Source organism: Protopterus annectens, chromosome 15.part0 (assembly GCF_019279795.1).
Source record: "Protopterus annectens isolate FY-2018-M chromosome 15.part0, PAN1.0, whole genome shotgun sequence".
In the NCBI taxonomy this organism is placed as follows: Eukaryota; Metazoa; Chordata; order Ceratodontiformes; family Protopteridae; genus Protopterus; species Protopterus annectens.
This window is the reverse complement of record NC_056749.1, coordinates 364,511,997-364,537,655: the sequence shown is the minus strand read 5'-3', so window position 1 is coordinate 364,537,655 and position 25,659 is coordinate 364,511,997. Positions and strand designations below refer to the sequence as shown.

Here is a 25,659-nt window from a genome sequence, read left to right as displayed (position 1 = left end):
CGCCCTCAGTTCCAAGACATTGATATGCAAATGGGCCTCTGTCTCCGACCAGGTGCCTTGGACCGTATTTCCCTGACATAGCCCCCCTCACCCCATCAGGGAGGCATCCGTGTTCACCATGGCTTTCGGATGATCGGGGCTAAAGGGGCGAGACCTTTGTTGGGGATTTGAAGACATCCACCAGAGCAAATCTTGCTTGCATCTCTGAGTTAGACTTATCTGAAAAGACAAAGGATGTTGTAGAGGGTACCACAGAGTGAAAAATAACCACTGGAGAAATCTCATGTGGAATCTGGCCAGAGGAACAATGGTAATCGAGGCTGCCATTGACCCCAAGAGTTGGAGTATGGACCGAGCAGATGATCTGTGGTCGAGTAGTGGCCGAACCTATTGTCTTATTCTCTGAAGTCTGTGACCCGGAAGAGATGCTGTGCAATTCCTTGTGTCCAACAGAACCCTAATGAATTCTAAAGATTGTGTTGGGGTCATGTTGGACTTCTCCCAGTTTATAGTGATTCTCAGGCATTGTGCTGTGAGAAGAGTGTAGTCTAGGGCTTCTTCCAGTAGACGCTTGGTGGGGGCAGTGAGGAGCCAGTCGCTTAAGTATGGAAATGCCCGAATCCTTGAAGTCGCAGGTAAGCGATGACCACTGCCATGCATTTGGTTAACACACTGGGGGCTGCAGAGAGACCAAAAGGCAGTTCTCGAAATTGATAGTAACTAGCTCCTATGTGGAAGCAGAGGTATCGTCTTGAGCGCTTGTCCATTTTTATATGGCAATATGCATCTTGAAGATCTACAGTGCATATCCAATCATTTTCTTTCAGAAAAGGTAAGACGGACTGAACCATGACCATCCGGAATTTCTCTGTTTTTATAAAATTGTTCAGTGTGCTGAGATCCAGAATCAGTCTCCAGTCCCGTCTTTTTTTGGCACTAAAAAGAACCTAGAGTAAAAACCAGATCCTATCTAGTCTGGGGGGACCATTTGGATTACTCTTTTTGTAGCAGCTTTCGGATTTCATGTGCTGCTGCTTTCCTTTGACTGGGTGGGATGTCGGCCAAGTCCCTGGATGAGATGGGACAGAGATGGAAGGGGACGAGATAGCCTCTGGCTATTATCCATTGTACCCAAGCATCAGTGGTTATGTTTTGCCAGGCAGTGGGGGTACAAGGAAAAATGACCCCTGACTGCTTCCAGAGGTGAGCTGTTGGGCAACACTTCAGGGGCGCTGGTAGGGTTGCCCAGAGAAAATCTCTGGAACCCCACTTTTGCGGACCTCCCCTGCCCAGAAAGGGTCTTCTTCTATTGGAGTTTCCCCCTCTCCCTCTAGGGGAGAACTCGGCATGTACGTCATGGAAAGAGCCCTGTGATTTTCTGTGCCACATCTTCCTGCTCCTCTGATTTCTGGAGTAGAATCATTGAGATAGTGTCTTGTCATCTTGTTTGCACCTTGCCAGTGTATTTTTAACCTTAGGGCCAAACAATGAAGCGGCCTCGATGGGGGCATTCATAAAAGAAGCCTTAAAGGAGTCCGCAAAGTCACAAAAGAGTATCCAGGCATGTCGTCTCGTGACTATACCTGCGCCTATCATTCAAGCCGCTCCTTCCGTCGCATGTGAAAAAAGGCACATGGATGAATTGGATATGGATTCTAGGGTCAGTATCTGAGAAGCTACATTGTCACAGACCTCATCAGTAACAGCTCCTGCCAGGGTTTCAGAGAGTTGGTTGATAAGGTCCATCTGGAGCCTTGTAAAGTGTGCCAAGTAGTTCATGGACCTCACGGTGAAGGTCGATGAAAAAAAACACATGCTTCCCAAGTTTGTCTATCGCCTGGGACTCCTTGTTGGGTGGATGGACAGTCTGGCTCTCTTCCACCAAGTCTTTTTTGGTTGTAGCCACCACCACCATGGCATCTACTGGAAGACCTTTTGACCAATGTGGATGCTCAGCTGGAGGAGATAAGATCTTGTCAGACCTCCGCAGTACAGCTTCCAGGGTGTCAAGAGCCTTCCATGCATGCTGGACAAGCTCATCAGCTGGTGGGGTAACTCAGGAGTTAGGGGGCCAGGCACGAAAGGCCTGCAGGAATAGGGATTCCTCTAAGAAGAGTTGGATGACTTCATCACCCCTCTGTCTTAGGATGTCACCAAAGGACACCTCATCAGAGGGTGACCGTGGGGACCCTTCCCGTCATCAAAGTCTGTATTTTCAGTCAAAGACTCCCCAGTGGAGTCAATGTGCTTCCTGCACGAAACCTTGCTAGGGACTTCCTCAGTGGGGAGCTCTGGGGAAGATTGCAAATGAGGGGTCTCCTGAGGGGGAGAAACCTGAGGCCCTTGTGCCCGGTGGTTGTGGCTTGTGACAGTTGTGGCACAGAGGGGGGGGGTGGACTCCGACATGGGGGGTTTCCCATCGGAGGCAAGCACCCTCTCCATGGCTTGGAAGGCCAGACCGTCCCAAGAGGGATAGAAGCCTGGAACAAGAGCATGACAACCTCGGAACTGGGGTCACACCCCGCTTGGACGAGCCGACCCCCAGAACAGGAGTCTCACGAGGGCTGTGGAGCATGAGGGAAGGAGGAATCCTGAAGGGTGCCAGAGAAATAAACGTCGTGGAATCAAGAAAGCCTTCCTCCATGGCACAGCCACTAGCCTGTGAACAGCCCTATGCCCAGTGCACCAAGGGCCACAAGGATGACTCCGGCTCCAAAGTGAGGTCCACTACTGAGGTCGGAGGAAGGGTAGCTGCTGTTGGAGGAGGGGCTTCAATGCTTCCATGGAAGTCAAAGGAAAACTGTACGTTGGAGTCTGTGGAGAAATACGGTCACCTGGAAGAGAGAATGTAGCTTTAGATGGTTGAGAGAGACCCCTGGCCACAAGCAACTGGTCGACAAGACGCAACACATTTGTTCTGAGAGGCTCCTGGTCGACCTCATAGAGAAACCTGAACGTGATTCTGGACTTTCTAGAAAAAAGCTATATTGGCTTCCAACAAATGGATCCAAGGAAGGAAAATACTTAGTCCTTGCTAGTTCATGTGGTGCAGAGCCCGGAACAGAGGGTGTTCTGCACCAAGGAGAATGGTGTCGAAGTTATTTGCGCCGACAAAGGCAACGCCACAGAAGTCGAAGGGATATGCACTTGTAAAGGGCGGTGTGGCAAATGTCAGCACCAATGAGTATGGTGCCGTCGAGGAAGGTGTCTGCACCAGTAATGAAGGTGCTGAAAAAGACTGCACTGAAGAGCATGTCAGTGCTGAAGGTGTCTGCACCATAGAGGACAGTATAGTCAAACTCAGGGCTGAAGGAGTTTGTACTAACAGTGCCGAAGGAGACTGTACCTGCAGAAACAGTGCCAATAAAGGCTGCAACGAAACTGTTGGAGCCACAAGGGTCTGCACTGGGAATTCTGGTGACGGTGGAGATAAAAAGGACATAGCTGGAGCAAGAATCAACTGGGGCTGAAAGGGCCACAGGTGGCAACACCAGGCTCGAAATTTTTACCTTTACTGTGAGTCAACTCCTTGTAATCTCCAGAGGGAGATGAAGTGAGCAACCCTGAGGAGAAAGACCACCTCTTTGGGGTTTAGCAGTAGGGGGTGAGCCCTCCCACCCAGAGATAGCCTCACAGAAAGGAGTTTTAAGGAGTCCTTTCAGGATTAACTTGTTCTTTCTTTCACTGAGAGTCCTGGTCGAAATATTTCTACAAATCCCACACGGGGGATCCACTGAAATGTGGGAGACATTCAAGCAATAGACACAAATGGCCATCAGAAAGCAGTAACTTACAGCCGCATTACGTACACTTTTTGAAACCAACACTACTTTTCTTGTCTGACAATGATGTGGAGAACGACGACAGTACCAATGAGTTAAGAAAGCTACCCAGAAGGGTAAGAAGAGAGGAAGGAAGGATTGCCAACGATGGTAATGAAGAATTACCTCAAAGGTAAGAAAAGGGTAATAAAGGGAAGAAAAGCTACAGGGAGAGAGTCTTAAAGTTACGATAGGGTAGGAGTCTAGAGATAGCGATTGAAAACTTTAAACACTAAATATAGAAACTTTCAAAAAAAATTGTTCACTTAGCTGAGAGAGAGTGGCTTGACACAGCTGTACAGCAATGCGGCAAATGAGATCTGAGGTAACAGGGAGCAGAGCATTCTGGGTAGGACCTTGCCTCGAGAGTTTTTGGCTGACGCGAGCTTGGTATGAGGCTGGTTGGTTCCGAGGATGGAACCGATGACCCATCAGTAAGGAATGAACAAAGATTAACATCAGGTCTAAAGTTCACAAAACTCGGCAGCCTTTACTGATGTAAAAACTACCTGATCACTAACAGCAAAGTCATCACAGTTAGAAGTCAGCTACTCTCCACATTACTATAGTCACTCCCTGCCCTAACCAACCTAAAAAAGAAGTTAAGTCCTTACCATAACGTTCCATGTGGAGTGTTCATCTCGCCTTTGTTCTTACACACAGGTTCGGAGCTGATCCTCTGCTCAGAGTCGGCCGCATCGCAAAGCTCTGCATCTCAGAGAAGCTCGAGACCAGACTATATCCCACAATCCTCCCTGCCATTACTCAGATCTAGTTTGCAAACAAACCAGGCCGATAAACCAATACCTCAGGTGCAAGAACTACACACTCTCACAGACATCCAGAGACACTCTCTCACCATAGCAAAATAGCTAAGGGTAGTAGCATATACCCCATGAGACACAGAACAATATACCCCGGAAAAGGTTAAGACATTTCAGAGTCTAGACCTACCCGTTCTTCCAAAACACGTGAGGGAGGGAGGGAAGGGAGGGAATGTAAGAACAAAGGCGAGATGAACACTCCACATGGAACGTTATGGTAAGTACATAACTTCTTTATGTGAGAGTGTTCAATCTCGCAGTTTGTTCTTACACACGGGTAGCATCCCTAGCTCCGTCACCCCGACTGACTCATGGAAGAACGTTCCTAAGCACAGTGAAACCAAAAGATGTCCTGTCTTTGGAGGCCTTGTCAACTCTATAATGAGTGATTAAAGTATGTGGCTTAGACCACGTGGCTGCTGCACAAATCGTGTCCAAAGGCAAACGAGCTGCATGAGCCAAGGAAGTGGAAACGGATCTGGTAGAATGGGCCTTAGGTTTGGTAGGCAAGGACTGATTCGACTTAGAGTATACAACGGCTTACAATCAGCAAGCCATTTAGATAATGTATGTTTTGTAATTGCCATTCCCTTTTTATTGTCTGCAAACGCGACAAAGAGCTGATCTGTCTTCCTGTAACTTTTAGTCCTATCCAAATAAAATCTTAACTGCCTGTGAACATCCAACTTGTGCAGCATATACTCCAACTTGTTGGTATGGTTCTTGAAAAAGGTAGGGAGTTCTATGGATTGGTTAATATTTATGACGGAACATACCTTTGGAAGGAAAGATGGATTTGTACGCAGAGAGACTATCTGGGTGGAAAATCAAGTAAGGTGGTCTGACCGATAATGCTTGCGGCTCTGATACTCTTCGAGCTGAAGTAACAGCTACGAGAAAAAGTGTCTTCCATGATAAGAATTTTAGGAGGCAAGAGGAAGCAGGTTCGAAGGGTGGCCAACATGAGTTGTAACAATAACAAATTTAAACTCCATGGAAAGAAAGGCTTCCTGACGGGCGGCCGAAGATGGAAGGTTCCTTTCATAAAAGCCTTAAAGTCTGTGAGACATAATGGGAGAACCGTCCTCACCAATATGGAAGTTCGATATGGCCGCCAATTGTACTCTTGGTGTGGAAGTAGAGGCTCCTTCGTGAAAGAGGATAGATAAAAATTCCAGTACTTTATGTAAAGGAGCTACCAGGGGGTCCAAGTGTTGGCTAGGCGCCCAGTATACAAAGCATTTCCATTTACCCCTGTAGAGTTTTGTAGTGGAAGCTTTATGAGAGAACCAGAATGTGTTGAACTGCCGGAGAAAGTAGATCAGACCTGGCTAGGCAGGGAAGCAGAGCAGCCAAGCTGCTAGTTTGAGGGATTGAAGAGACGGGTGAGGAACTCCCGACGAATGGGACAGTAGATCTGGTACTGGGTCCAGAATCCACGGTTCCTCTGTTTGATGGGCTCGAAGAAAGGGGAACCATATCTGCCGAGGCCAAGAATGGGGCTATGAGTATTATTGTCCTTTCCAGGTTCCTGGCTTTCTGTAGAAATCTGGGAATCAAGGGGGTAAGGTGGGAATGCATATAGGAGACCCGGGGGCCAATCGTGTATCAGTGCGTCCCTGGGGACATCCCCCGGAGGGGGTAGAAGGGCAAAATAGCTTCTGCATTTTGCATTCAACAGGGAGGCAAATAGATCGCAGCAAGGCTGGCCCCATCTGCGGAAGATCTTTTCCGCCACCTGTGGATTGAGGGACCACTCGTGAGGTAACAGAATGGCTCTGCTCAACCTGTCCGCAATGACGATGGATGACCCTGGGATGTGCGTTGCTATCAGAAAGCGACCCGTGGACTCTGCCCATTGCCAAATTCTCATGGCCTCTCTGCATAACGGGTAAGACATGGTTCCCCCTTGCTTGTTTATGTACCAGACCACAGACGTTGTCCGTCTGAACTGCCACTGTTCCTAGAGGTAAGAGGGCTTGGAAGTGTTGCAACGTCAGGAACACCACCCTCAGCTCCAGAACATTTATGTGCAGGCTGTACTCCATGTTGGTCCATTCCACTTGCACTGTTCTTCCCTGAAATAGACCCCCCCCACCCTATCAGAGAAGCGTCCGTGGTTATTGTGGCCGTCGGATTGGGTAGAACAAACGGACGACCCATAGTGAGATCCTGACTGTGCACCCACCATGAGTGGTCTCGTTTGCAAGAGTCTGTTAACAGAATCTCGTGCGCTAGGGGTAACTGCTGGAACGACCACTGCACGAAAAGCAGCCATTGGAGGAGCCTCATGTGCAATCTTCCCATAGGAACTGCGATCAGGGACGCTGCCATTAGTCTCAAAACCTTCAACACCAGTTTGGCTGGGGCTTTCCTGCTCTGTAGTAGAAGAACCTGTTGTTTGAGGGATGACGCCCTTATTGGAGAGAGCTTTACCAGTGTTAAACGTGTATCTAGGTCTGCTCCGATGAATGAAATATGCTGTGAGGGTGATGAGGCAGAATTTTCGAAGTTTATCGAAATCCCTATGTGGGAACAAAGGTTGACTGTGTAGTCTCTGGCTTGTATGAGGCGACGCTCGGTGGTGGCGGTGAGGAGCCAGTCGTCCAGATAGGGAAACACCTGGAATCCTTGTCGTCTCAAGTGAGACGCAACCACTGCCATGCATTTGGTGAATACCCTGGGGGCTGAGGTGAGTCCAAAGGGCAGCGCTCGAAACTGAAAGTGACTGGCTCCCAGCCAGAAGCGCAGGTGATCCCTGGACGGTCTGGCCATTTTGATGTGGTAGTACGCGTCTGAGATCTATCGAGCACATCCAATCGTCCTTCTGTAAAAATGGAAGGATCGATTGAAGCGTGACCATCCAGAACTTTTCCTTTTTCACGAAGGTGTTGAGTTTGCTGAGATCTAAAATCAGTCTCCAGTCCCCTGTCTTTTTTGGAACTAGAAAGAACCTTGAGTAAGTTCTGGATCCTCTTTGGTCCGCCGGGACTGGTTGGATGACTCTTTTTGAGCAGCTTTGAAATTTCTATTGCTGCTGGGCTTCGCAGATGGGGTGGCACATCTGGAAACCTTCTTTGTTGGGGTGGAGTTGATATGAAGGGAATTTTGTATCCTCTGGTTACAATGCTTTTTACCCAGGAATCAGAGGTAATATTTAGTCAGGCCTGTGGGTATAAAGCCAAGCGACCCCCGACTGCCTCCAGAGCAGGACAGCTGGGCCTCCGTTCAGGAGTGCTGGAAAGGCTTCCCAAGGACGGTATCCCTGTCGCCTTGGTTTTGCAGACCCCCCTCTGCCGCCGGGGCGGCATCTTCCATTTCTACCCCCCCTCTGCCTCTGGAGGGGGCATCACTCTGTGGCTTGGAAAGATCCCGGAGTCTTACGGAACCACATTTTTCCGCCTCATTGCCCTTTGGGGTATGGTCTAGTTGGAGCGGAAAAACAGACCCCGACAGCAGACAGGGTCTTTCCCTCTTGCTCACACCGAGTCAGAGTCTCCTTCACCTTGGGCCTGAAGATTGTGGCACCATCAAAGGGGGCATTGGCAAAGGAAGACTTGAAGGCTTCCGCAAAGGAGCACAGCCACATCCAGGATTGTTTTCATAGAGCAATCGCTGAAGCTGCAGTTCTACTCGATCCTTCGGCCGCATACGAGATGAGCTTCATGGATGAGTTTACTATGGAGGTAAGGGTGTTAAGTTGTGCTGTTACCTTATCTGAAACAGCAGCATCTGCGTTACCCTGGAGGGTATCTCTCAGCTCCTTGATGAGATCCCTCTGCAGACGTGTGAAATGAGTCAAATAGTTCAGCGAACGCATGGAAAAAGTCGCTGAACTAAAAATGTGCTTCCTGTATCCGTCCATAGTCCTAGAATCCTTATTAGGAGGATGAACAGATGAGGAAGACTCAGACATCTCCTTTTTCGTGGCTGCCGCCACCATAGCGTCGACCGGAACTCCCTTGGTGAGACAAGTCTTGTCCTGGGGGGCGGTGATAAATTTGTTTGGTTTTCGAGGGACTGGTTCCACTGTGTCCGGTGTCTCCCATGCCTTTCGAGCAATCAATTCCATTAATTCAACCCTAAGGCAATGTGATCTAAACAAGCTAGAGACCTGCTACTACAAAATCGCCAAATTCGCCACAGGGGCATCCTACCATAGTCACCACTGTCTCTCACTTGCTGAACTGGGCTGGCTTGAACTCCCTCACCTCCTTCAGTGGTATCAACTCTCACTCACCCACAAACTAGTAAACCATCCACTAAATGTCCCATCCCTCCAGAATCTACTCCAACCCTATCGCACCACCAGACCACTAAGATCCAGCAACAAAAATCACTTGCAGATCACTAAAGTCAATAACTCTGCTGGTGAAGCACTATTCTCTTGCGCCATAGCCAAATTATGGAACTCACTCCCACCCACAATTACCTCCATACCATCATGCACCCACTTCAAAACTTTACTAAAAGCGCACCTAAAAACATGCTGGCTATGCCCTTGCAACTCCCACTCTATCATCATCCACCCCCATCCAACCTCTACCTTTCTTTCCACTCCACTAACTATCTTGATTATAGCAAGCTCAGATGCTCATAAGCCTAGTACTTATTATACAGCAGGAACTTCTCATTGTAACATTTGTTGATGTCTGTTATGTACTTCACAGATAAAGATTCTAGTTGTCTACTGATGTACTATGTTCTTCATCTGTAAATATGTTGTAAGTAATTGTTATGTTAAATTAATCGCTATGTAGTCCAATGTAACTGTCTGTTTATTTTACTGTGGAGTTTTTCTCCCCGGGCCACTGCTGAAAATGGACCTACGTCCAGTCGAACACTCCTGGTCAACAAATTTAAATAAACAAACAAATAAATAAATAAATAATTTCTTAGCAAGGAGGGAGGAAGAAAGGGATTCCCCGAGCATAGGTTACTGCCCACTGGATTATATTCAGAGCCCAGCTGTCTGAAGTAATCTGATGCCACAAGGTGAAATGAAGTCTCAGACCATGGAAAGGTTGCCAAGAGTAAGTGTGTGTGCATGCATGTATGTGTGTGTGTGTGTGGGGGGGGGTCACCTGAATAAGCCAAAAGTCATGCAGACTAGGAGGACCCTCCTTGACTTTTAGGAATGTTTCCTTTCTTTTATGAGCCTCCATTCCATTGTATTCTTTGTTGGAAAAGGGAGCTGAGGAGGAGGGAAAATTACTATTTGTTCATTAAAATGACTGCTAAAAATCTGAGTCACTCCTTGAATCACTATTTTATCTTTCAACATGGTCTCGACCTAAGGGAGAATTTAAATTTCAGATTTATCATTCGGAAGATTTTGATAATGAAGCAAAGCAAGTCACCTGAAAACTGACCAAGCAGCAGCAGCTCTGGAAAAAGAATCAACTGTTGCTAGAACGCTTCATCTGTATATTCTGTACATACATACTTGCTTTGTACTCATTGCTGTTAAAACTTTAAATGTATATTTTGTACATATGTAGTATATGTTTTGAATATATTCTGTAGTAAGCTTAGAATTCTTTTATTGCTTGCCTTTCCTTTTTCATACTAACACTAAATAAATTACTCTTGACCCTGGTTGCGGCTGAAAAAGCTCAGCTGACCAGCCCACCTACTCAGTTACCAAACTGTAAAATAAAAACAAGTAAATCAGTAGCATCAAACAAGTTTCAAAACATGCTTAGTCACAGGAGAAATAGCTATCACAGAAGCATTTAGAAATTTACCTCGAGAGACAAGTCTTACCATGTCTGCATGTTCTCAAAACATAAAAACTAACATATAAGCTTGCCAGTTTAAAATTTTGAAAGTTAAAAGTACTAGCATTTTCTTTACCAATTTAACCATTGCTTTTCCAACCCTTGCCGGGAGAAGAAAGTTAGCGACTAACCTGTTCAGCAGCAGCAAACTTAAGATACAGATACAACTGTAGAAAACAAGTACTTGTGTGTTTGTGATATTGTTCTTTAACTTGCCAGATCTCTTGGGAGCACAAGGCTGACCACTGGGAAAGCAGTGGAAAAAAAAAAAAAAACATTTTCTAAAGTATCATTACACTTTGTGCCACGGGGAACTTTTTTCTGGTCCCAATGTAAAACCTCTTTCATATTAAAATATTACTGAAAAATCTCTTCAGCAGGGAAATCTGCTCAAACGGGAAGATCGGGAAATATAACCATTCTCCTTCAATGTCTGTTCTGAATAAAATTCTGACAGAGAAAGGAACGTTCTTTTTTTGACAGAAGAATTAGAAGGTGAAGTAAAATTAACATGTTCGCTGGTAAATCAGTAAAAATTGCCCTGTCAATAAAGCAAACACAAAGACAGACATATTAGGCATATTGGTCTCAGGTTCCCATCTACTCTTACCAGCCAAGTGAAGACCCTTCAACTGCCCCTTACCCTCACACTGTCTCTTCCTTACCTGCCAAGGGGATGCATACAGCTGCAGAGAATGTGGCTATCCCTTAGCTTTCAGTGGCTGAAGAAGCTACAAGACGATGGGAAGAAAAAGATGAGCTGTTTGAAAGCCAACAAGCAATCACAGCAGACACATGCCAGCTAGAATAGAAGCTAGCCTGACAGACAACATAACTTCTGTATTACTTCTTTTTGCATGCATGGGACAGTAAACTACACAGACAGGTGGTCACACCATAGATAAGCCACGGAAAAGACATGGAAAATGCAGAATGGAGCCTAGATGAGTTGGTAAAGTGTAAGACAGAGAACAAGTGGCACTAGGAAACAAACTGACAGTCCACCATGAGCACAGTATCCTGCCACAAACACACAAGTGGACAGTCATAGGTAGGTACTAGGCTATTGGCCCAAGGGCCTATGCAAGCCTAGCCAACAAGGTTCCCTGGCTTACGCCACCCAAGAAAGTTATTTTCCTGTGCCACTGACGAGCAGAGACACAGAAGTGATCCCCGGGGTGTATTTCCTATTTCCCATTCACTCATCAAGATTTTTCTTGAAGAGTGCTAATGAAGAACTTTGCTTGACATAGATGGGTAGCCTGTTCCAGAGTATGGGAAGTCTCTGGGATAGGAATCTATCCCTCCAACATGTCCTCTGTTTATTGTGGTGACAAGTTTTAGGTCCCTAGAGCGAGTCAAAGTAAAATTTCAGTCAAAAGTAAATTTTTTCCTCAGAAAATTTACCCAAGCATTTACTTAATTCCTATACTAACTCCATAAGAAATGCAATGACAGCCTAAGCACATTAATTTTCCTAGCTAAAAAGGAATAATTTTTCACAGGAAAGGCTTTCCCTAATAGGAACTTAGCTGTCCAGCTACTGAAGCTAACTAACCGGCCTAGAGTTTCACATGACCCACAGAGGCAGTACTCTCATCAGTGGCAATAAACCTCAAATGTTTCACACGCTACCTGTACTTTTATGAAACTCTGCATGAGCACTGGACAGAGCATGCAGTCACCCTTACCTTTTTGAAGCTGGCCTGTTTGTAGACGTAGTAGGACCAGTACAGCTTAGGTTACTGTAACAGTGATATATAAACATATGCTTGTCACTCTCAAACTCTTGTAAAAAAAATGTTACCAATACAATTTTGCTGACTAAGCAAGGTAATAAAACCTGGAAAGTTATATGATGTATAATGAGAAAGATAACAGTCCCTGGCATACCTCTCAACAGTACAGAATTTTGCAGAATTCCAAATTTTTGCCTCATATTTTTGGCCTGTTGCTCAAAATTGTGTTTTTCGGGCAAATCATTGCCAAATCTTTGAGGACTGAAGTCGGAATATAATGAAAATAATGACAGACATCTGAGTTTCAGACTTCATACCCTTCAGAAAATTCATGCTCATGCAAAACCTGTTTTTCTATAAATGTTCTAAACTTCTAAGAGCAATATTTAAAAATTGCCCCTATTTTTGGGCCTTTGTCCCCCCCATTATTTATGGCTTTGTCCAGATTTCTTGCTCTAAGAGGTTGAGAGCTATAGTCCCTAGCTGCCTGCAAAGGTCTTATTAGCCAATTTTAATGATTATGAGATGCAGTCCTTCTTATTACTAAGGATGCACCTTCTTAAGAGAAGGCACCCTTCCACCACTACATCTCACTATGAAATTCATGAATGCTCTATGTAGCGCAGAGATGGGATACTGCTTAAAAACATTCAAATAGGAGTCTCTCTTGCTTTAACAGTCACCAGAATCCTATATTCCCATTCTAGGAATTCCAACCACAAAGTATATAAAATAAATTATGCTTGCAAGAGATAATTTTTTTCACCAGTTAAAAGTATACTTTTTCCATCTGATAACCAAGTAAGCACTCTAAACCAACAGATCAGCCATTTCCAAAGAAGAAAAACTGCATCACAATTAACTCTAATTATGACAACTTGCTTAAGTCACCTGAAACATACAAACAATTCTGCACAACCAGACAAAAGCATGGGTGTACAGCTATTCCCCCTGAAGCTTAGTTTTACATTTCTATTCCACAGACATTAAACTTTTATTCTAATAAAAGATTCACATACCGGGACCTATATGAAAAGTTGTCATAACTCTGGTAACATCTCTTTCCTGGGTTTGTGTAGTAAGCAACTTCAGGTCCAATTAAGTTGTGCCTGTTGATAAAGCGAGCACAGCTCCTAAACAAACAAGAGTATGTCATCAGTTTCAATAATTCATTATAAAAATAAAACCTTACAATTAAATTATTTTTCTGAAATGCAGTTCTTAAAGCGGTATTACATATTAACTACAGCTGAAAGAATAACGCTGCTTAACTATTTCTAGAAAGTTATATATCCAGATTGTGCTTGAAAATTTCATAACTTTATAAATCTTTTTCAACATAATTTACACAAACATGTTAAAGCAACATGGATCATTTTGTACCAAGTGAATTGGGTAGGTACTCTCCATCTCAAGACACGAAAAAGTTGTGCTCAGTGTATCCAAGTCTGAGAAGTTCCCACACCTATCTTTAGCTTGACTGCTTTTCATCAGACATCTCCTGCTGGTATATAACCATGATGTGACACCGGATGAAAATTGTACCTAGACCACATGCTCATCAAATTCTACCATATCCACAAAGTACTCAATCTGTAAGGAAAGGGAATCAAAGAAAAAACACAGGGGACTAAGATACATCAATAAATACCTGTCCAACATAAATGTAATTTAAACAGTACACATTGGGTAGACTGGATATATAAACCTGTAGGGAAAGCAGAATAGTCAGCACTCAGTGATAACTCCTTCACAGACCAACTGACACTACCTCTATATGACAGTTATTGATAATATCACAAGTTTTTCAATAATTATACAACTGGAGAAGAATTTCAAGACTCCAAAACTGCCTAGGACATGGAAACGGCCAAAAGACAAGCTTTTATGGGTAAATTATCAAAACAAAAGAGCTCACAGGTTCATAGCTCAGTACTAGGCTAGCTTGTCTTATGGACCATTTTAAGCCTAGCCAATTATCCCATTTGAGAATCAAACCTAAACACCTTAAACATTATGCCAATACTCAACCTAAAGAACAGAGTCATGGTCCAAGCAATATCACAGGTTAAGGTATGATCAGACAACCAAACTGTTTCAACATCAATACCCACAAATTAAGTGAAGTGAACTTTAACAACAGCATTTTTCTGCAGGTGGAAGGCAGCCTCGTAGTAAAGTCCAAGCAATGGACAATCAATTAAAATAATCTGTTTAAATGCAAGCTCCTCCCAACACTGAAACAATGATGATTAACAACTGTCCTGTTTTTTATGTCAATAACAAGCTTCAGATAAAACTACATCTACTGATGCATCTTTGACAATGTAAAGGGTACTACTGTTTTTCTGGTCTACCTTCTGAAAGAAGAGTGCAAGATCAATGGGATGACCAAAGGACAACACTGAAAATACTTTTAACAGGAAGCATGGGTTAGTCATAAGGGAAGTATGAGCAAGCACTGTGTAAAATCTCATGGACTTTCTTACATATGAAGACCTGAAGCTCTAAGATCTGTGAGCAGAGCTGAAGGCTGCTAAGAGCACTGCTTTGCAGGAGACCAACTTCAAAGGTGCCAAAACTGCAGTCCTGACCAGAGGAGTGGGTAAGTTGACTTTAATGAAATTCAAGACCCAAGGAGAAAAAAGGTTCAAGGGGATGACAGACATGTAGAACACCCATATATTGTCGTGCCCCAAGTAACACTAAAGTCCAGTTCCTGAAGACTTCAGTGAAAATACCTACAGAGTCCTGAAGGATTTTAGTTTTTTATTTATTTATTTTTTTACATATGCCCCAAAGTATAGCTGTGGAAATAAAACAGCTTAACAGTAAATGTTTAAATGATCACTGTTGCAGTAGCCTCAGCTATATGGATTACATCTTGCCAAGGATACAGCAGCAACCAGCTTACAAAGCTTCAAGGCAATGTCCATGTGCCTTATCTGTCCGGAAGCTCAAGCTGAGCTACCAAAAAAACAAGTTTGGGATACAAGCGCTTGTGAGCATTCTTGCCAACAGAGAGGGGGAAGCTGAGCATCAAAGGACAATACTAGACACAAGAAAAAATAAATAACCACATGATAGCATAAACATCAAAAACATGAGGGACAGATGGGAGGGAGCAGCCACTGCAGCAGTGATCACTTTAACATCTGCTGTTAAGATAGGAGATTGCTAGGTTAACGGGCCCCAGGGTCCTTACAAGTCTAGCCAAGTTCAACCCATGTTCCCAAGGGTGTCTGGTTTAAGCAAACACTAAAATCAGCACCTATTGCCCCTGTCCAAGACAGAATGATGGAACTCCTGCAGTGAATTTCCGGTTACCCATCCAGTCATTCAAACTGCGCTTAAAAACGGCCGAAGGGCTTTGTTCAACATTAACAGGAAGCTTGTTCCAAAGGTGGGGGAACCTCTTAGTCAAATCTCTCTCTCCAGCAAGTTCTTTTGATGTTGCATACCAGGTTAAGGTCCTTTGAGTGAGTGACCAGTGTGCCATTTGACTTGCAAATGCGCAACATTTCCATCAAAGCTCAGTCACAGATTGTTCTATATGCAAGACACAGATCGCCTCAAAGTAGTCTGTATGACCCAGAGTAAAGTAACATGACTTCAGTCTGTCTGCGTAAGACAGACCTTGAAGACCCTGAAATTTCTTCATAAGGAACCTTTGTCATCAGCCAATTTCTTTAGGTGTTTGGAAAGGAACATACCAAAGGGGACATTGTACTCTACGCTACTGGCCTGATGAGGGAAGATACAAGGGGGTTTATAAACTCTTTCTGGAAGCAATGCCCTTACTTACGAGATGAGCAATATAAAACTCCCTTCTTACCACTGTGGAGACGTGATGATCAAAGTTAAGGTTGCTGTCAACCTGTGTGCCCAGATCTCTCACCAATGACTGTGTGCTTAGGTATTGCTATTGGCATGATAGTTTGCAGAAACATCACCCTTGCTGAAGGGGATGAGAATGTATTTTTTTTGCATCAAGTTTAAGGCCATGACTTTGGCACTAGTCATTACTCTGCATAAGACCTTCTTGCAGGATGTTGCCATCACTAGGAGTTTCAATTATCGCTCCCAATTTGCAGTCATCAGCAAACTTTGTCAGCCACAGTCAGTTACTTTTAGCTTGTACTTTGGAGAAGTAGTATCCAAACAAAAGGGGTCCTAGAACCAATCCCTGTGGAACATTACTGGTTAATGGTCTGCTGGAGGAGGAGGAGTCCCTTATTTTGACTGTACGACTTCTATCAGTGAGCCAGTTTGCAACCCACCAGACAATATATGGGTCGACATCCAGCTGGGTAAGTTTATCAATGATGCCTGAGTGGGGGATTGGATTAAAGGCCTTGGCAAGGTATAGGTAGGCTGTATGCCCTTGTCTAGGGCTTTGGTGACTGTCTCGAAGAAGTCCACCAAGTTTAACAAACAAGATCTCCCCTTGACAAAGCCAAACTGGGAGGGGTTGAGCATTTGGAGATTTCCTTTATCTTTAAAGGCTAATAATGTCCATGATGATTCGTTCCATGTTCTTGCAAATAAAGATGGTCAGGCCAATGGGTGTGCAGTTCCCAAGGTGCATGGATGCACCCCCTTAGTGCAAAAAGATGAAGGTAGGTCTTTTTCATTCCAATGGGATGAAGCTCAGGCTGAGACTGAAAAGTGTGCTCAATGGTGGTGATAATTCCTGTTTTAATCCATGTAGAACACAGCCCGATTTGTTGTCTGGTCCCATACAGGCTGTGTTTTTGGCCTTGAAGAGGAAATTTAAGACCTGCTCCTCAGAGATACTAGACAGGGTACATGTGTTTGGGACACTTTGGTGTACATGTGGAAAGGACAGGGAAGTGAAGTTTTCATTGAACCTGTCAGCCAGCCGGTTTGCAATAGCCACAAGTTCTATATATGCAGCACCATTAACTACAAGTTCAGTGCAAATCTGGGCCTTACCTTTGATGTTGCAGATGTAACTAAAGAATGCTTTGTGGTTATCATTAGTTAGGGAAGCTAATTTGGATTCATAGTTAGCTTTGAAGGACTACACTAGGAGTCTTGTTTGCTTGTTTAAGTTGAGGAGGGAATGTTTCCCGTTTTGAAATTGTTTCTTAAACAGCAATTTTTTTCCCCTACTGTATAGCTTATTAACGGCAGTTATCCACCAGCTAGGTTTGTTTTTCCTTGAAGATCTTGCTTTAATTCTATCAGGTACAGCAGAGTCAATACAATTGTACAAGCACTTGTATAAAGCCACTGGTGTACAACTCAGCATAGGTGTCGGTTTCATCAGTGGGGGAAGGGCTATGAAGCTATTAATGTTGTCATGTAAGAGGCTGTAATTGGCCTTGGAGAAGTTGCTTAGTCTAGTTGTTGCTAAGTTTGTGTGTGTGTGTGTGGGGGGGGTCTAGAGTTATAGCCAAGTCTAGAAAGACTGATTTGTGGTCAGATCTCACCAGGGATGGCCACACACTGAGGGTAGTGTAGCTGTCTCCCATGTTGGTGAGCACCAGGTCCGGGATGTTTAAGCCCCTTGTGGGTGTGTCAACCAGCTGGTCCAGGGCATTGGAGTTAAAGTACAGAAACCTTTGGGCAAGTGAATTAGAATAGAAATAACTTACCAAGTCTATGGATGGGTAATTAAAATCACCCAAAACCAGGGTGTTTGGTTGTATCTTGATTGACTCAAGTAGATCCAAGTAGGCTGAGTGAATGTCCTGATTCATGGAGGGGGGGTGCTATAGCTTGCAATAACCTAAAGAGGGGTCTTTAACTACAGTCAAATGCACCTGAAGTAATTCAAGGAAATTGTGTTTAACCAATCTAATGGTGTATTTATCTTTAATGAATATTGATACACCACTTCCATTAGATCTCATGCCTTCAGTTTGTGGTCTGAACATGTGAGAGGAAATGTAACCTAGTATAGCTGAAATGCTCTCCGCAACCAGGTCTCAGTGACTGCACAAATGTCAGCATCTTCCAGGGTGAGGGACTGCTTCAACTGAGTGCAGTTTCTGGTTTACATTCCAAGCATTTAGCAGCATAACCCTGAAGTTGGTTTTAGAGGGTATTTTTACGTTGAGAATTTTGTTCTTTGCCTAAAGGCACTATGGGGATGACAAGAGCCTTATCCAGTAACCGAAATCCCAGGAGTGACAGACGAAGAGTGCCTCTCACAAAGCATTGAGGTCTGTCGACAATAACACCCAAGGCTGACAGATGCTGGATCCCCTTTGAAGTTTACTTAACTCTGCGTTCATCATGCTGATCACTGCTGCTGTAACCTTGGCAATATGGACATACCTAGCTTACTACATTTGAGAGGTGGAAGGGGAAGAGTTCAGGAGCCCCCGGAGATTGGTCCCTGCAAAGACTGATCTAGACCCAGAGAAGGAATTAAATTTATAGTGATTTGTGAAAGTATGTTCACAGGATCAAGTAGCAGCTTCTGGAATATTCCAGAATCTAACCCCCCACCAAAAAAAAAAAAAAAAAAGACGAACCCAAGTCCTTGGCAGAGTGGGTCTGGAATGGTTTTGCTGTAATGAGTATAACAAAGGTTAACAGCCTTAGACAACCATTTAGGAATAGTTTGGTTTTACACGGGTTGCCCCCCTTCCTTTCAACGTTCATAAGAAATGAACAACTGACCCAAAGATCTGAAAGACTTAACTCTGTCAAGACAGTACCAGAGTTGTCTGTGACTATCCAAGATATGGAAATATCATCTCTCCCTCATTCTGGCGTTAAGGACAGAAAATGGGGAGATGGATAATTTGTCTTAAAGTAAACTTGGATATCACTTTATGCATAAAAGGAGGATTAGTACGAAGAAACCTGTCCCAAAGGAAAATGAGACAGGGCTGACTTACCATAAGAGCTTGCAACTCATATCTTTCTTCCAGAGGTCAGAGCTGCTTCAAAGGAGTATGTGTTAGCGTCTTTTAACATAAAATTAAGATCCAAGGATGGGCTGTCAGTTTTCTTGGGAGGCCTCAAGCAAAAACCCATTTTGAAATAATAATGCAATAAAAGAAAGGGATCCCATGGGCAGACATGATAACATGACAAATTAATCCTGATACAGAAGTAAGAAAGGTGACAGGATAGTTACTCACATAAATACTGTAAAACAAGATAATAACTAGACTTGAAAGGGTGCTGGTTATGTTGTTGGCATCAGCTAGAAAAAGCTTTTCCATTTGCTAACATATGACTTTCTAGTAACAGGCTTTCTTGCCTTCATTAGTACTTTCTGCAGGTCCAAAGTAAGCAAATGCCTAAAGGGAATTAAAATCCTATTATCCAGACATTTTATTGAAGCTGATGAGTGTCTGTGTCTATCAAACACCCCTGATCTTGTGCGAGTAGATCCAGCTTGTAATTGCACATGACCATTTCCAAAAGAAGGGAAAAAGTACATTTGTTTAAAATTTTAACATAAAAAGTTATGTACTCAACATAATGGTCCATCTCTGTTGCCCATTTTCATTCTTCCTCAACAAATGGGTTTGGATCCTATCCTATGATCCATCCTGGCCACTTTCTAGGATAGATTCTAGGATAGACAATAAAAAGCCCAGAATGGCTACCACAGCAGTGGATATAAAACTTTAATGCAGCTTATACAACAATAAAAGAGAATGAGCGCTTTCGTGTTTACAAAATGCTTCTTCAGATCCATGCCAAATAAAATCAGTTCAATATTTAAATACATACAGACCAATCAAGCAAAGCATATCATTATCACCCAAGATCTTTATTTCCTCCCTTTTACTATAGGTCTTAAAGGCAAACAACCATTTAAAATTTACTAACGATATGGGCCCTATTTGTTTTTATTGTTTTATAAGTGGCATTAAAGTTCAATAACTACTAATGTGGTAGCCATTCTGTGCTTTTCATGGTCTATTTGCGTGTTAGCACTTAAAGTTTTTATTTGCTCCTTGACCATTCTACTTTTTTTATTTAAATATTTGAGGATCTGAATCTCAAGCTCCTCCCTTACCCATAATGCCCCTGACCACTACAATACCTCAGATCAAGTTTGCTGCTATTATATGAATTATAATCATAAAATACAAAACACTATGGGCAGAAAAGTGAGAGCTGAAAGCACAAGAGCTCAAACAGGAGCTATGGTTTCTATAACAATTCTGTTAGGTCTCTCCCAAAATCATGGATGGAGGAAGGAGGAGGGGGAGCTGAGGAAGAATGAAAATGGACAACACAGATGGAAAGCTAAGGGGAGTACATACCTTCTTTATCTAATGTCATTTTCATTCATTACTTAAATGGAAGAGAGTCCTCAGCTACGACGGCCTTGGATGACTCTCATGGAAGGATGTTCTGGAGAATCGTGGAACCAAAGGGAGCTCTATTTCTGGAAATAATGTCAGTTTGTAATGCACAATAAAGGTATGGGTATTAGACTAAGTGGCACCTGCACAAACATCATCAACAGAAGTTCTAGCCCAAAAAATCAGCTGAAGTACATGTTAGCCAGTGTAGTTTTTGAAAATGGTCTTCACAATTATTTTACCAGTATAGTAGACAAATAATTTCAGTTTTTCTAAATTCCTTGGTCATGTGAAGGTAAAAACAAAGTTGCCTATGTACATCACGATGATTAAGGGTGTACGCTCCTTTGTTTTCAAATTTGGGGAAGAACACTGGCATTGGCCTTGACTGATATTGTTCACAGAGGCAACTTTTGGCAAGGAAAGATTTATGCATAAAGTAACCCTGTCTTTATGAAATATCAAATACAGTGGTTTGGAAGACAGTTCTTGGAGTTCAGATACTCATCTTGCAGATGTTACAGCCACCAGAAAGGCAGTTTTCTAAGAAATTTGAGATTTTCTTTAGCTGATGGTTCAAAAGGAGAAAGTACTAAAGGGCACAGGATTCGGTACCCACCCAGTTTTCTAATGTACTACACTGACATGTCAGTTTGTATTGCAAATAGTCCATGGAGGGAGAAAGCTGTGAAAGGCCTGCAATGCTAGAAGCACTGGTGTCCTCTCTAGGAGACTGATATGAAAATTTGTCTTTTGTGGGGACCATGTGCCTTGAACAGTCCGGACTAAGTAATGCCCCCCCACACACCGCCACCTGGGAGGCCTCTGTAGACAACATGGTGCTGGGAAGAGGAAGGATAAATCGACAACCTTGATGATCTCTTCAGAGTAAATCCACCAAAGAAGAGACTTTCTGCAAGCCTGAGACAATTTTACTGGACATTTTAATGTATGATTATCAAGAGACCACTGCACTGCTAGGGTCCACTGAAGAAATCTCACGTGGAGATGAGCAGTGGGGATTAAAGTTATTGGTACAGCCATCAACCCTAGACCATTGAGGACCAGTTTTGCTGGGACAGAATAAAGAGAAAGAATTTGTTTGGTGTGTGTCTTCCAAATAAAAACTGTTTTAAGGCATTACAGCTAGAGAGCTGACTGTATCCAAGCGGGTCCTTATAAATTCCAAGACTTGAAATGACTGAAGTTGTGATTCATGCACACTGATGTTGATTCCCAGTGACAGTAACAGCTGAAGTAAATAGTCCCTGGCCTTTACCAGTAAATGCCTGATCAGTTCAGTAATGAGCCAGTCTAAATAGGGAAACATACTGAATCCGAAGCAGTCTCAGGTGAGCTGCTACAACTGCTACACATTTGGTGAACACCCTGGGGCTGTGGTGAAACCAAAGAGCAGGGCTCTGAACTGATGAGGGCAGGCTCCCAGCTGGAAGCGTAGATGCCTTCAAGAGCACCTGTTCATTTTGATATGAGTACGCCTCTTGAAGATCAACTGACCACATCAGGTCGTGCTTACGAAGGACAAGCAGAAAGGACTGAAATTTGGCAATCCACAGTTTGGCATTCTTTACAAACTGGTTCAGATAACTGAAATCCAAGATATGTCTCAAGTCCCCTGTCTTTTTTGTCACTAAAAATAACCGAGTATTATCTGGATCTTATTTGCTCTGCAGGGAAGATATGGATGACTCTCTTGTCCAGCAACTTACTGATCTCTTGAGCTGCTAGCTCTCACTGACTGGGTGGAACAATGGGGAGAGTAAATTGTTTTTACAGGAATTTGTAAAAAGGGAATGAAATATCCTCTGGGATATGATCCTCTGCACCCAACAGTCATTTGTGAAGGCTACTCAGGCTTTTTATTGCAAGGATATGCACCCCACACCCCTGACTGCCTCTAGAGAGGAAGGGTCTGGTAACATTTCAGGAATTGTGGAAGGATCTGTCCAAGAAAGAATCTCAAAATACTTGGTTCTGTGGAGCCCCTATGCCATATGGGAGATGGCTATTGCTGTAGTTATTGGCCCCTCTGCCTCCGAGGGTAAGAACCGCACAATTCCTGGAAAGAACCTTCAAATTTTCAGAACCAAAGTTTCTTACCACTGCACTGATGACCAGAGAAAAGTGTCTGTGGGGTAGAAAAGCATATTCCAAAGGCAGACAAGGTATTTCTGTCCTGTTCATTGGGGGAGTATCACTTACTTTTGGCTCAAACAAGGATGATCCCTAAAAGAAAGCACTGATGAATGACACCTTGAAAGATTCTTCAAAATTGCACAATAGCACACAGGAATCTCTCCTTATTGGCTATGCCTGAACGGGTTGCACTCGAGGTACCTTCCATGGCATGAGAGATTAACCTCTTGGACACATTTGCAATCAACTGTAGGGTGGCCACTCATGAGGAAAAAGACCAGAACTGTTCCCCTGCAGACATGGACCCAGGGCAGAATTAGGGATCCTTTACCAAGTCTATCTGTAATCTGATGAAATGTGCCAGATACTTCAAAGACTAGAGGGAAAATGTCACCAATGCATACTCTCACTTCCCAAACTTGTTCAAAGCCATAGACTCTGTTAGAGGGATGGACAGTGTAGCACTGTTCAGCAAGCTCCTTTTTTTGTGTGTGCCACAACCATGATGCCATCTAAGAGAATCTCTTTAGTTCAGTACTGTCCATCAGCAGGGGCACTTAAATGTTTTATTGGGGCATTTGAAGTCCAGCTCCTTCCATGCCCTGCAGGACACAAGGTCTAGAAGTTCATCACCCATCCCCTTGGGGGGGGGGGGCATTTAAGACAGATCTGAAGGATTCCAAAAAGACAGAATCCTCCAGGGAAGGGTTCTGGGAAGACTAACCAACTTTTTGGTGAAGGATCTCTAGTCTCCAAGTGAAACATCTTCAGGTGGAGATCTTGGGGACCATTCCCCTTCATCAAAATCTGTGCCTTCGGTTAGGGATTCCTGTGGGAAATCGAAGCGCCTCCTCTTGCACACTGGCTTCTGAGGGACATCCTCAGGGAAACTTATACCAGTGGAAATTGCTTGGAAGCTCATTTGGGATGGATGGCCGGAGGTGTAGGATGCAAGGACGCAGACAACAGGGATCCAAAGAGAGAAGAGGGACTGGAACTGAAGAGGGGAGACTAGAAACTACTCTGCGTTGAGAGAATTCTATCACGACCTTAAACGCAGAGGGACCTGGAGAGGCAGAGAACAATCCCACAGGAGCTGAAGCTCCTGGAACAGACAATTCCGAGAGCCTCTCCAACCCCACGCTCTGCAGGAGGAGTTGGAGTTGAGGTATTCAGCGCCAAAGCTCTGAGAGGAACACATAGCAAAAACTTTGGAGTTGAAGTCAACCCCTTGGATCCGAAGCAGATACTTCAGCTCCGAGTTGACATGCTCCAACAGAGTCAGAGCTGATCGGGTGAGAGAAGTCATCAGTCTCAATGATTAACTCGCCTTCGGATCAGACTATTCATCTCTAAAGGCACTCGGGATCAAAGAACTCTGAAATGGCTAGTCAGATTAGAGAAGGGGCAAGTACACGTGGGAAATGAGGGTGGCAGTCGAGAAGGAGATGGCCAGACCGCCCAACTAAATGTGTGTTCTGAGCAATTTCCTCATCATCCTTTTCATCTCCAACTTGGACAGACTACGGAAGACCTAATGGAAGAGGATGTTAAAGGGACCGTAGTTACTATTTGAGATCCTGATCTTTCATCTATCACTTCACTGTCATAGCACTGTTATTGTATTTTTTGATTATAATGCATATAGTAGCAGAAAACTTGACGCGAGATATTGTAGTGGTAAGGAGGACATTATGGGTAAAAGAGGAGCTCAAGCAAAAGTGGCTGAGTTGGATCAAAGGATCTGATGCATACACATTCATTGAGGAACGAAGGAAAATACCATCAAATCAGTAGATGTCCTTTTCACTGTTGCAGTATTCTTTAATAAAGGGATCCCCTCACCAAGGATAGCCCATTTGGCCAGTATACCAAAGCACTATGATCTTGTATGCGCCATATGTCACATGTATCCCTGACATAGTGAGACAAACATGGTAGCCTGGGCCAGATTGGAATAATCACAGTAGTCATGGGGAATTTATCCTGAATATTCAGAAATACCACGGGTATTACTGGAAAGGGTGGAAAATCATACAGAAACATTCCTGCTTACAAAAGGCAACTGCCTTAGAGACCTTCCTGTACTGAGCCCCGGAGGAGAATCTTGACACCTGATTGTTCAAAAGGGACAAAGAGGTCTACCTGGGGAAGTTCGTAAAGTTTAATGAAATCTTGCAAGACCCCCAATCACATTTCCATTTGTGAGAGTCTACCCTGATCCTGCTCAGCTAGTCTGCCATAAAACGAAAGATGTGTACAGAGTGAAATTCTGCTGTGAAGATATAAATCCAAACTAACAAGGCTAGTCAGCAGAGGGGTACAGCCTAGTTTCCCCTTTGCTTAATAAAGCATCACATGACTGTGGTACTGCCTGAAAAAACTTGAGCTCATGGCAACCAATGAAAATTCAGATTTGCGTGCCTTGATGAGGGTAATCAAATCATATTATATATACACATACATATATATATATATATATATATATATATATATATATATATATACACACACACACACACACACACACATATACATACATATATATATATATATATATATATACACACACACACACACACAAGCATACATATGTATACATACACATATGTATATACACATGCACATGTATAGACACATACATATATAGGTATACACAAATGCATATATATGTATATACACACACATACATATATATGCATATATACATACAGATACACATGTATATACACACACACACACACATATATATATATATATATATATATATATACACACATATACACACACACACACATATATATATACATATATATATATATATACACATATATATACATATATATATATATATATATACATATATATATATATATATATATACACACACACACACATATATATATATATATATATATACACACACATATATATATATATATATATATATATACACACACACACATATATTCATATATATATATATATATATATCTATACACACACACACACACACATATATATATATATATATA

At 43.2% G+C, this 25,659-nt stretch overlaps 1 protein-coding gene across 1 annotated transcript in view; it reads right to left on the bottom strand.

The window, feature by feature from the left end:
* Positions 1-25,659, bottom strand: part of LOC122789830 (putative bifunctional UDP-N-acetylglucosamine transferase and deubiquitinase ALG13) — a 2,262,889-nt gene that overhangs the window by 1,711,572 nt on the left and 525,658 nt on the right. Inside the window, exon 5 of the mRNA XM_044057268.1 lies at positions 13,184-13,297. Coding sequence (XP_043913203.1) covers positions 13,184-13,297 — 114 coding nt within the window. The remainder of the gene's footprint in view (positions 1-13,183; positions 13,298-25,659) is intronic.